This window comes from Girardinichthys multiradiatus, chromosome 21 (genome assembly GCF_021462225.1).
Source record: "Girardinichthys multiradiatus isolate DD_20200921_A chromosome 21, DD_fGirMul_XY1, whole genome shotgun sequence".
NCBI classification, from domain to species: domain Eukaryota; kingdom Metazoa; phylum Chordata; class Actinopteri; order Cyprinodontiformes; family Goodeidae; genus Girardinichthys; species Girardinichthys multiradiatus.
In genome coordinates, this window is record NC_061813.1 from 8,251,520 (window position 1) to 8,263,568 (window position 12,049).

At 37.9% G+C, this 12,049-nt stretch overlaps 1 protein-coding gene across 1 annotated transcript in view; it reads right to left on the reverse strand.

The window, feature by feature from the left end:
- Positions 1-1,598: 1,598 nt before the first annotated feature.
- Positions 1,599-12,049, reverse strand: part of sspo (SCO-spondin) — a 131,218-nt gene continuing 120,767 nt past the window's right edge. Inside the window, exons 112-115 of the mRNA XM_047350561.1 lie at positions 8,738-8,798; positions 8,097-8,227; positions 3,619-3,769; positions 1,599-1,908 (exon numbers count right to left, since the gene is read on the reverse strand). Of these exons, the coding sequence (XP_047206517.1) occupies positions 1,886-1,908; positions 3,619-3,769; positions 8,097-8,227; positions 8,738-8,798 (366 nt within the window). The 3' untranslated portion in view covers positions 1,599-1,885. The remainder of the gene's footprint in view (positions 1,909-3,618; positions 3,770-8,096; positions 8,228-8,737; positions 8,799-12,049) is intronic.

The following is a 12,049-nucleotide window of genomic DNA, read 5'->3' on the forward strand; positions in this document are numbered from 1 at the left end:
AAGAGAAATAATGGATTTTTTTTACATTTTTTATTGTATTTGTTTCTGTCCCCTAGTATTTCTAAAAACACTTCTTACATGGGTCTAAACATGGGGACCTGAAGGGCGCCATCAGAGGCGTTCAAATTAGTTATAGAAATAAAACAGGTGTGCTTTAGTAATCACAAGTATTTAGTCATTCTACAAGCTTGTAGGTTTTGGCTTATAACAACCTTTTTCCTTTGATATGACATTATTTAGAGATTTTTTAACCACAGAATTCTGGGTTACAAAAAAAGGTGTAACCTTATGTACGAACATTTATGAATAGTAATTTCTATAATTTACTACAGAAGGATATAAACAGAAACCCAACGGTGAGCACAGAGCATATGTTGACCCATGAGCAGGGATGACATGTAGGAACAAAGTAACTTAGAGCCATGTTTGCCAGATTATATACACCTGGGTGATTTAAACACTATACAATATGTAAACATGTGTAATAAAACTACATTCCTTACAATACATATACATATCACCTATTAGTAATAATAGTATAATGTTTCTTTTGTGCTAAAAATTATTTCACTGGTTTTCTAGAGAATCTCAGGAGAAAGTTCTGTGAAAGACTCCTTCATTCCAGATGCTCAAAAGAAAGATACAGGAAGTCATTCCTATGCTTTCTAGGCTTTCTAATTCACCCACTGGTCTAATGATGGTGTTGGAAGACTGTCAGTTTGGATCCTTAATTTTCTGAAGCAGTGATGAGATGAATATGCAGACATATATTAAAATATTATTGGAAAGTTAATTTATTTCAGTAACTCAATTCATGTAGTGAAACACATTTAGATTAATTCCACACTGATGTTTTCATGCCTTTATTTCTGTTAATTATGATTTCCTGCTTGCAGCAAATAAAAACATGACTTTTAAGATTAGAATATTACATCAGCCTAATGAAAAAATTCCTTTTTTAATACAGAAACATGGGCCTAATGAGGAATATGTTTAAAACCTGCTTAATGGTTGTTATTTTCTAAGCGTGCTTTTAATCTGACAAACGAGCCTCATCTGAACCCATATTCTTATTTATTGAATTTCCTGCTCAACATTCCACCCCAGCTGCTCTGCAACCCAACAGAAATAATTTCAGTAATTCCAATTAATTTAAAACAGAAAAAATGTCTAAATTAATGTCAGACAGTAAGAACAAGTTATTTTATGAAGTGTATGTAAATATCTGGTTTCAGCTATATATTCCTCCCCCTCAGTCACTCCTGTGTCAGCTCCTCCTGTTAGTTCCTGCTTTCTTACCTTTATGCTATGCCTGTTCCCAGTATCATGTGGGTTTTCCCCTTGTTCTACATTGCTTTCATTTTGTTTTTGGAATTTTTTACTTTAAACTTTGAATTCATGATATCTTGATCCTGCCTTCCTCCTGCCTGCATTTGGAGCCTTCACCTGTGCAAGCCATGAAAGCTCCATTACATACTTAAAGGCAAAAAGTAAATGAGAAAATACTGAGCAATTAAATATAGAAGATTCACTCATGCAAGTGATTAGTTGTAGAGGAAACACAGTTAATAATAAAAAAAACATGACAGACACAATAGTTTCCTCTATTTAAAAGCATTTTTATTGATAAGTTCAATATTTGGAAACAAGAAAACAGGCTGAAGAAGCTGCAGGAAAAGAACTTGAAACTACGATTGAAAAATGTGGAGCAATATGTCCTTCAAGAAGAACTTCTTCCACTCGACTGTCCATCCATCTGTTCAACCCAGAAACATCCATCTATCACAGAGTTGGCACTTAGAATCCTGGTCTCGCTCAGCGTGGGTTTCAGACTAATTCCACTCTACCTGACACACACTCACAAACACTCTTCAACACACACACATTAACGCCTGGACAAGTCGCCTCCTGTGAAGAGAACAAACATTTAGGTGCTGCAGGCTGGCTTTGCTATTTTACAATAAAAATACATTTCCTTCCAACAGATTACAAGTCCTAGATTTGAAATGTCTGTGAATAGTATCATTTCTTAGAATAAATGCACTGTAGATGCAGAATTAATCTAAAATGCAATTTAAAAATTAAATATGCACCAAACGGCAAGTTCACAGCAGGGATCCATATGAATCATTGTATTCTCGTGTTTGAAAAGGTGTGTGGTTGTGTGTTTACTCATTACTTATTTATGATGATTTGTGCTATATTTACAAATCCTCCGAAGACCAATGGGTTTTATCAGAATCAGATTTATTGCTAAGTTTGTGACACAAACAAGGACTATGATTACGGTACACTTTGCTATCAGTGGAGATTTGGACCAAAACCCCATAATGGTCCTAATGTTGCAGACCCCCTTTCTAGGGTTAGGGGTAAGGTTTAAAGGTATGATATGAATTATGTTTTGGAGCAGAGGCCTGACAGAGCCAGGGAGCCCAGACCCTGGCAAGCAGTGACAGGAAGTAAGCAGGCAAACGTCAAAGCACCCAGCCCCGTACACCGAGAACTAACAATACACTAGCGGACAACAGCCACCGGCAGGGAGTGTGGCGAGGAAGGAATAGGCCCCACATTTGGTGAGGGCCTAAGCTGATCCAGGAGATACGGGCACCCTGCCAACCCCATACCTCCACACTGTAGGCACCCCAGCACGCCGGCTGTACACACTTCCACACGACATACCCTGACTTCACCGAGCAGGCCTACCAGCTCCGCCACCAAAGCGAAGCCACATCACAATCACCGCAGCACACTGCCCAGTCGAGACCCTCCCGTTGGAGCCAAAACGCCAGCCCCGGCACCAATCGACCTGCAAGACCTGGCTCCCAATCCAAGCCCAGACCCCGACCAGAAGGCTTGCTCCTTCTCCCAGCCTCCAACCGCAGTTGGCAAACAGCGAATCGGTATGTGGAAAGATCCCAAGCCTACCTACACCTGCTCAAATGTGGTCTGCCATGCACACCCCAACCACCCACCCAAAATCATCATTGTCTACATGCAACTAATGAAAGATTTAATTTTATTGGTCTTTGTCTGAAAATTAGAACATTGCATTTTTTAGTGGCTTTAAGTCATAAACATTAGAATTAAAAGAAATAAACGCTTGAAATAAATCATCCTGTGTATTAAGTTCCAAATAATAAATTATTTCAACTGTTTTATTTGAATTAATAAAATAAAACAACTTTTTGATGATAATTTTATTGCTTAGCCAAAAACCATTTAATCATGTTTGTATTCAATGAGTTGATGAGTCTGGCGGTGCTTAGCTTCTTTGTTTGGTGGACTCTCACATAACTTCAGGTGAATCTACCTAGGAAAAGATCACGTTTTAAAAGTTCAGTTTTTCTGTTATTTTTCATGCTGAGAGTTTTCTGTTTTGCAGTTTGTATTGGTTAAAAACAGTTTAGAAAAACGCATGCTAAATTTGGTTCTCTTATTTGTATTAATAATAAAGGTTTATAAATGAAAATCTTTTTGTTTCAAATGCATGTCATTGGCTAAAAGCGAGTGAGCACTGTGTAATCATTCGTCTTTTGTGAACATCTTTTAGCATATGCTTCATTTTTATACTAACATTAGAGATAGACATGCAAATCCCTCTGGCCAAGTGTTCCTCACCGTGACAGCTGGTGCATTCGCAGCTGGTAATGACTGGTAGGAAGACCTGCTCACTTTCTCCGCTGTCACACTGCAGGCTGAGGAAACGGACTGGTTTTACCAGGTCCAGTTTGTAACTGCAGCACTCACACTCTGAGCGAAGGTGGGGCTCCTGGATGTAGAGAGGATAGAGAAAAGCGAGGATTAGTAAAGGCAAAAGAGAGGAAGAAGGTAGTACAGGTCCTTCTCAAAATATTAGCATATTGTGATAAAGTTCATTATTTTCCATAATGTAATGATGAAACTTTAACATTCATATATTTTAGATTCATTGCACACTAACTGAAATATTTCAGGTCTTTTATTGTCTTAATACGGATGATTGTGGCATACAGCTCATGAAAACCCAAAATTCCTATCCCACAAAATTAGCATATTATTAAAAGGGTCTCCAAACGAGCTATGAACCTAATCATCTGAATCAACGAGTTAACTCTAAACACCTGCAAAAGATTCCTGAGGCCTTTAAAACTCCCAGCCTGGTTCATCACTCAAAACCCCAATCATGGGTAAGACTGCCGACCTGACTGCTGTCCAGAAGGCCACTATTGACACCCTCAAGTAAGAGGGTAAGACACAGAAAGAAATTTCTGAACGAATAGGCTGTTCCCAGAGTGCTGTATCAAGGCACCTCAGTGGGAAGTCGGTGGGAAGGAAAAAGTGTGGCAGAAAACGCTGCACAACGATAAGAGGTGACCAGACCCTGAGGAAGATTGTGGAGAAGGGCCGATTCCAGACCTTGGGGGACCTGCGGAAGCAGTGGACTGAGTCTGGAGTAGTAACATCCAGAGCCACCGTGCACAGGCGTGTGCAGGAAATGGGCTACAGGTGCCGCATTCTCCAGACCTGGGCTACAGAGAAGCAGCACTGGACTGTTGCTCAGTGGTCCAAAGTACTTTTTTCGGATGAAAGCAAATTCTGCATGTCATTCGGAAATCAAGGTGCCAGAGTCTGGAGGAAGACTGGGGAGAAGGAAATGCCAAAATGCCAGAAGTCCAGTGTCAAGTACCCACAGTCAGTGATGGTCTGGGGTGCCGTGTCAGCTGCTGGTGTTGGTCCACTGTGTTTTATCAAGGGCAGGGTCAATGCAGCTAGCTATCAGGAGATTTTGGAGCACTTCATGCTTCCGTCTGCTGAAAAGCTTTATGGAGATGAAGATTTCATTTTTCAACATGACCTGGCACCTGCTCACAGTGCCAAAACCACTGGTAAATGGTTTACTGACCATGGTATCACTGTGCTCAATTGGCCTGCCAACTCTCCTGACCTGAACCCCATAGAGAATCTGTGGGATATTGTGAAGAGAACGTTGAGAGACTCAAGACCCAACACTCTGGATGAGCTAAAGGCCGCTATCGAAGCATCCTGGGCCTCCATAAGACCTCAGCAGTGCCACAGGCTGATTGCCTCCATGCCACGCCGCATTGAAGCAGTCATTTCTGCAAAAGGATTCCCGACCAAGTATTGAATGCATAACTGTACATGATTATTTGAAGGTTGACGTTTTTTGTATTAAAAACACTTTTCTTTTATTGGTCGGATGAAATATGCTAATTTTGTGAGATAGGAATTTTGGGTTTTCATGAGCTGTATGCCAAAATCATCCATATTAAAACAATAAAAGACCTGAAATATTTCAGTTAGTGTGCAATGAATCTAAAATATATGAATGTAAAATTTTCATCATGACATTATGGAAAATAATGAACTTTATCACAATATGCTAATATTTTGAGAAGGACCTGTATATTATACCGCTAAGTGAAACAAATAACAGTTTGAACATTATAGTTCAGAAAACTAAAAACTGCTTTTACTCCTTTCTTTTCTTGCCATGAATGTTCACATAAATAAAAGTGTATTTTACTTTGGTCTAAACATTGAAATAAAAAATGAATTAAAAAATATTTTGTGAAACATCAAGTCCTGTCATGTGCCTAAAAGTGTGTTTGTAGCTTCTGATGCTGCCCCGTGTTGGATAGTGAATATATACTGGGATGAATGATGTGAAAAAAAGTGTCTGTCAGGATGGGGTATTTCAGTATTTCCCAGGCTATCAGCCAGGTTAAGCAAAAGGAGATTGTGGCTGTGAATCAACAATAAAGGATGGGCCTTTTATCGGACCTACTCCAAACTTTGGTCAAGAGCAGACAGGTAAGACTTGGTGATCTCAGAGGTAAGAATGGAAGATGAGCTAAATAAAATCAAAGCTGTCTGACTGAATTAAGAATATTTTGTGCCAATACCTTCTCCCACAGTCCTGCCAAGGTTGGATCCTAAAGACCAACAAGGGTTCATCAGTTCATCAACCCCAGGTCAATACAAATAGAAGCGGAATAAAAGTGGAATTTGATGATTGCAGACTTGAACAACAATTACATTTCTAGAGGAATCACTGTTTTTGCAGCTCAGTATTGTGCTTGGTCTGCTTAGACAAAGACTATCATCAAGCATGCAGTGTATATCCATGGTTCCATGACAGACTGGCTTTGGTTGTGATCAGGTTGGGTATGTTACCCAATCAGATGCTTAGGGAGGTGACGTTTAAGAACCTTTTACCTCAGCTAAATATCTTCCTACAATATTGAAACACAAGGGAGACAACCAATACTGTCATTGGTATATAAATGTGGTGATCACAGGATGTTCAGTGGGCCTGTCATGGGCCTCTTGAGGGCAAGTGTGGAGTGGAGAGGGAAAAAAATGGTGGTGGTTGTGGGTGTCCATGGAGGAATGAACCCTGCATTTCCAGGCTTGGTCCAGTTAGCCTTAGCAAAGCTGGGTGGCTTTGCTAAGGCTAATTGAAGAACCTCCATCCTGGGTAAATGACCAAAGTACGGTGGAACTCAGCATCTCAAGTATAGGTCAGTAAGACCTTGGCTTGTGACTATGCTGGGGCTGATCTTAACACCTTTAGCTTGGGTCAGTGGGCCCAAGAAACCTGGCCAATGTTGTGCTTGAATTGTTCAAATTACACTTTACCGGCTGGAAGCCCATGTATGGATGAAACAAGTATCTTCATACTAGTTCAGTGTCTTCAGGGGGTCAGTTGTTCATGTTGTAATAAATTTAAGCATTTGGCTTTTTTTGAAAAATGAAAAAAGTTGGATATGACCAAAACAGCAAAGATATGAAACAAGGAAGGGGCGAAAGGGCATGTCTTTTTTAAGTCGTAGTTACAATTTTATATATATCTGCATAGTTTTGGAATTCATCTGGCAGAGATGGGACTTCTCCCCCACTCTAAATACAATGGATATTATAATGGCTAAAGATTAGGGGCTAAAGAAAAAAACATCAAGTCTGTCTGTCTTTTTTATGGTAACTAGATGATGAAGTGTTCAATTAGAATCTGTGCATACTGACTCTAACTGAAGACAGCTATATCTGTCTTTAAGTGTCTTTAAGTGTGAACCAGCACAGACTGTTGGGTTTAAACCAATTGTCAGGGCTCATAATGTGGTATGCTACTTAAGAGGAAATTACTTCAAGGTAAGCAAGGGCATAATTAGCTTTCAAACAAACTTGTCTCAAATGGACATAAAGCTATACTACTCAAGCTTTTCATAAATCTATCACAAATTATAATAAAATGTACGTTTATTTATGATGTCCGTTTAAAGGTTCAGTTAATAAATTCTCAATCTAGATAACAGTTTAGCCCTGCTTGGTGAATGAAAATAAAAAGAAATTCTGTGCTGCCCAGTCACCATTTAATATTCCTAGTTGCCACAGTAACGGGAGAACATGATACATTTAGCAGAGCTGATATTTATTTTTACCTATCTCACATTATTTTTTTTTTTACAGTGATCATGTATGGATGCCAAGGAAGTGTCATGTCAGCATGATAATGAGGTGATGAATTTGCAGTTTTGAAGGAAAGAAAAGACATAAAAAACAAAAAAGAAAAGAAAAACATGATAACTGCATGAGTTTACCATGGCTCATCTATCCATTATGAGCCTTTTTGGGATGTCATAACTAAGTTTAAGTTGAACAGACAATTCAGTTTGAACTTAAAGAGTATTACAGATATTTTTTCTCTGTTAAATTTAATTTGATTTTATAAAAATACATTGGCTTCACAATGAGGCTGGAACATCAGCAGATTATGGCAGGTTTGGTCCATGTACAACATGGAGCAGGAATACAGAAGCTTTATGCTGGAGCCAGGCCAGGAATGCTCATCTATGAGTGTCAGGTGAAAGGCTCTTTGCCCTTGAGGCTCATGCAGTTTGCGCCTGAGCAAACCACCTACAAGAGTCAGACCAACTGACTGATTGACTGGCTGGTTTATTCTAGTTTAATAACAAATATTCATTTTAACACTTCAGCCAGTTTTTTTTTCATACTAAATTCAATTATCATGGGTATGAAAGTAAGATGGTCAGACTTTCAACATTTTTGTTGTGAGTGTTTATCTCATCTCTCCATACCTCCATAATGACATCAGTCCAGGACAGACAACGTCCCCTGCAGAAGCTGACCTCCACGTTGTCAAGCCGACAGCCTCCCTTGGTGATGTTCCGGACCTCAACGTAGCGCTTACACTCTGCCTCAGGCTCACCTGATGGAAACAGAGAGATGAGGACGAGGACAGAGTAAAGGGGGACACAGCGGGATATGACAGAACAGAAAGGAGCAAAAGCAGTATAAGCACAGAACCTATTTTTGCACAAAAAAGAAAAAGAAGAATGATATGAGGAGAAGGCAGAGCTGGAAAGGTCCCTGCAGAAAGCACAGTGACATTGCCATGCCCCTCACAGCATGTGACATTTCCTCTAAAGGGACACAGATTAAAGCCCCAGTGCAGGCTAAGTAATGTAATCTCTCACTAATTAGGGACTGCAGCATTCAGTTTTTACCCTTTTATAAAATGAATAATCGAGCATTCACATCCACTGAAGTGCTTTGGAAGCCATCATTATTAGGGCTTTTTCAATATGTGCTTGTCAGAACAGTTAGTTTCACATTAGTATCATCTTCTTTGTTTTGTATTACCATCCACAAAGTTTGGTTTGTGGATGGTAATACTGGTATTCAAACATAGTGCTAGATTCTTGCATGATGCACTAACCGGGGAACAGTTTTCTGCAGACTGGACAGCAGCTGCCTGGTTCCTCCACTTTAACTTCACCCTGAGAAAGAGATGATTATTTCTCATTTCAGCATACTTTTTAATAGTATCTACAGTACATGTTTTATAGTGTAACTTTAAACACAAATATTTATATTCAGCAAATCAGGGTCCATTCAGTCGGCCACAAAGCTTTGGGAAGATGAAGAATCAAGAGGAGGATTATTCTATATCGGAAAATTAAAAGTCAGAATATTGTAGAGCTAAATACAAATAAATAGATGAACAAATATTAAGCCAATGCTGTATGACATTGATCATGGAATCATTTTCTTTGTGTGTTTTGTTTTATAAATCAAAGAAGCAAAGGGAATCCAGTTTTTAGTACAGGCTTTTAATGAAATCTTCAAGAAACCTCCCAACCTTTGCTCTGTACAACTTCGTGACAGTACCACATTAGTCCTATCAATGATGTCAATTGCTTTGTAAGCTGTTATTTATATTTTTTATTATTTTGGTGAACTCTTAGGGTGTTCAGCCTCTCTTCCTCCAATCTGCCAATATTGTTTTCCTTTTAGGTCATTTTTTTGTTAAAAAAAAAATGGCCATCTGAGCATTAATTTTAGTCCCATTTTTTTTAAATGTCTTAGTTCGTTTCTTTGAACACTATTACAGACTTTGCTCTTGGAATAATTCAAAAGTCTGTCAGACTATTTATGCAACATAAGATTAAGATGTTTGTTCCACAGTGTATAGATTTGATAGACCACATACTTAAATTAAACAGAGCCCCTCTCCATACCCAGTTATAACGGTGATGATTGTAGAGGTAGGAAGGTGAAGTTGTTGGTTGTTGAAGATCACAGAACATCCCCGTGTGTTTGCATAGATTTGTGTCTGTGTGCTCTGGTGTTCTCAAACTTTCCAAAGAGATAATTAGATTACATTACATTAGTTTGGTTGGATTAGATTAGCTGTTCTTTTTTAACTGGTTGCAAAATGAGGCTGCATGGTTATCTGTTTCTCTGTTAGGCAGTCACTGGTAACAGAATAAAGCATGTTTGAATAGCTTAATGGACAAACAAATGCTCCACTGGTTTTAGGTTATACTACAAAAAGCAGACAGTTGACCTTTCCCAGAAAAAGGACCAGAATAAGCATGTTTTCTTCAGGCAAACACAATTAGTATTAGACAAGGCATGGCTAGTTTGATACACAAGATAAATCAACATGGTGTTGGGACCCAGCCATGGGTTACAACATTAAAAGCCAGTAAGAACTTTTTCTGGAACTTTCTAAATAAATCGCATTAACCTACTTCCAGCTCAGCCAGGAACAGGAGTAACAGCGGACTTCCCGTGATATCACTTTGAATAAAAACCGCGCATTCCAGCAAACAGATCTCTTTCAATGCGGATCCCCATGGGAACCGGACAGGAGAGGCACAGTGCGCTAATGTCTCCTTGGTGGCAAGCAGACATAACTCTTCAAACTGGATCCAAGAGTGTCGTACAATCATGTGATCATATGCACTAAGTAGGAAGGAATTGCTGTTTGTGTGTCCAGTATTCATTCATGAACGATGTAATTAAGGTAGAAGCGTGGCTCGACTTTTCTTTCTGAGGTCTACAGGAGCAAACTGTGTTCCAGAGAGTTCGAGACCCTGTCTCTAAAACAAGGATGTTTTCCTCAACGGCCAGGACAACGTCCCCTCAGCACGGTTCACATAAGAGGTGGTGTTTGGGCAGAGAAGATTAGTTTAGAATGAAATAATCTAAACAATGTTCGTTTCATGACGTTTGGTTTTTGTTTGTGTTGTGTTTTAAAAAGTTAAGATAAACATTATTTATTGGTGTGGTTTTTAAACACAGATCAGCCATAATGGGCAGTGGTATTTTAAAGGTACATGTTTGTTCTGGTAACAAGTATAAGCTTCTTGTGTTAGCTCCAACCGCTAATGGCTAAGAACACGTGCTCGTCTTATGAGCCAGCTACAGATCATTTACCCAGAATGGTTGTTAGTTTCCAATCTAGGAAATAATATTTCCCTAAATATTATTTTTACTAAATGTGATAACTAATTAATCACCATTAAGACCCATTTCTCCAAAAGGTTTGGAAAATAATATTTCCTTAAATTTTACTATTTCCTTAATAATATTTCTTTAAATATTATTTTAATAAAGGCAGCTAATTAAACACCATTAAGACCCATTTCTCCAAAAGGTTTAGACCTCATTCAAAATAATATTTCCCTAAATATTATTTTACTAAACTTAATAACTAATTAAACACCATTAAGATCCATTTATCCAAAAGGTTTGGTTCTTATTCAAAATAACATTTCCTTAAATATTATTTTAATATTTCCTCAATAATGTTTGTATAAATATTATTTTAATACATAAAGGCAGCTAATTAAACACCGTTGAGAATTGTTCATCCAGAAGGTTGGTTTTATTCAGCAAATCATTCTTTAAAACATTATTTCATTAAAATAATGTTTTATCTGATCTTGCATTGTGAATGGTTGTTTGAAAGTATACCAATTATTGCCTAAGTTAGTTCCAAGACTAATTTAACTTAATTTCCAGATTCTTCAAGATAATCCTCGGTTCTCAAACATAAACATTGCATGGTAATGTTGCATCACTCTTTCATTCATGGGTTTCAATCATCTTTGATCAACTTGTTTATTTTGTACATAGCCCATTAGTCTTCATTATTCTTTAATTCTTCTTGGTAGTTTAGTTGGATTGTTTTAGCATAGTAAAGAGTTTGTTGATTGAAATATGTTTGACTTTGAGTTAACTTATTTTTATTAATAAATTCTTGTATTTTAAGAAATTGTGTGAATTCATTCCATGTGTGTGCAGAGTTTATGCTGTTCAATAATGCCAGAGCTTGGCTCATCCCTTTCAATTTTGTCCTAATACCATCACCTTACTGGGCTGGTATTCATAGGACAACCCTTAACAGACTGAAATATTAATTAATAAAATATTAAAGTATTAATATTAAATAATATATTCTTATTCATGATCACAACAATGGTTTACATCAAAATAATGGAACAGAAATAGGAGAATACGATTAATAACACAGCATGCATAAAACACAAAAGTAAAAATTAACATAGAAAAGGACATTTTAAAGTGAAAATTCAAAACAAATACAAAGCAAAGACATGACAAAAATAAACCGATAAAGCAATCTTTGCCCTTTATGGGAAAGTCAGCAGTAATGTTTTAGTCCTTATCTAAGGGAACCAAACGTTTCTGCACATGTCAGGTTGTCAGTTAGTTGGTTCCA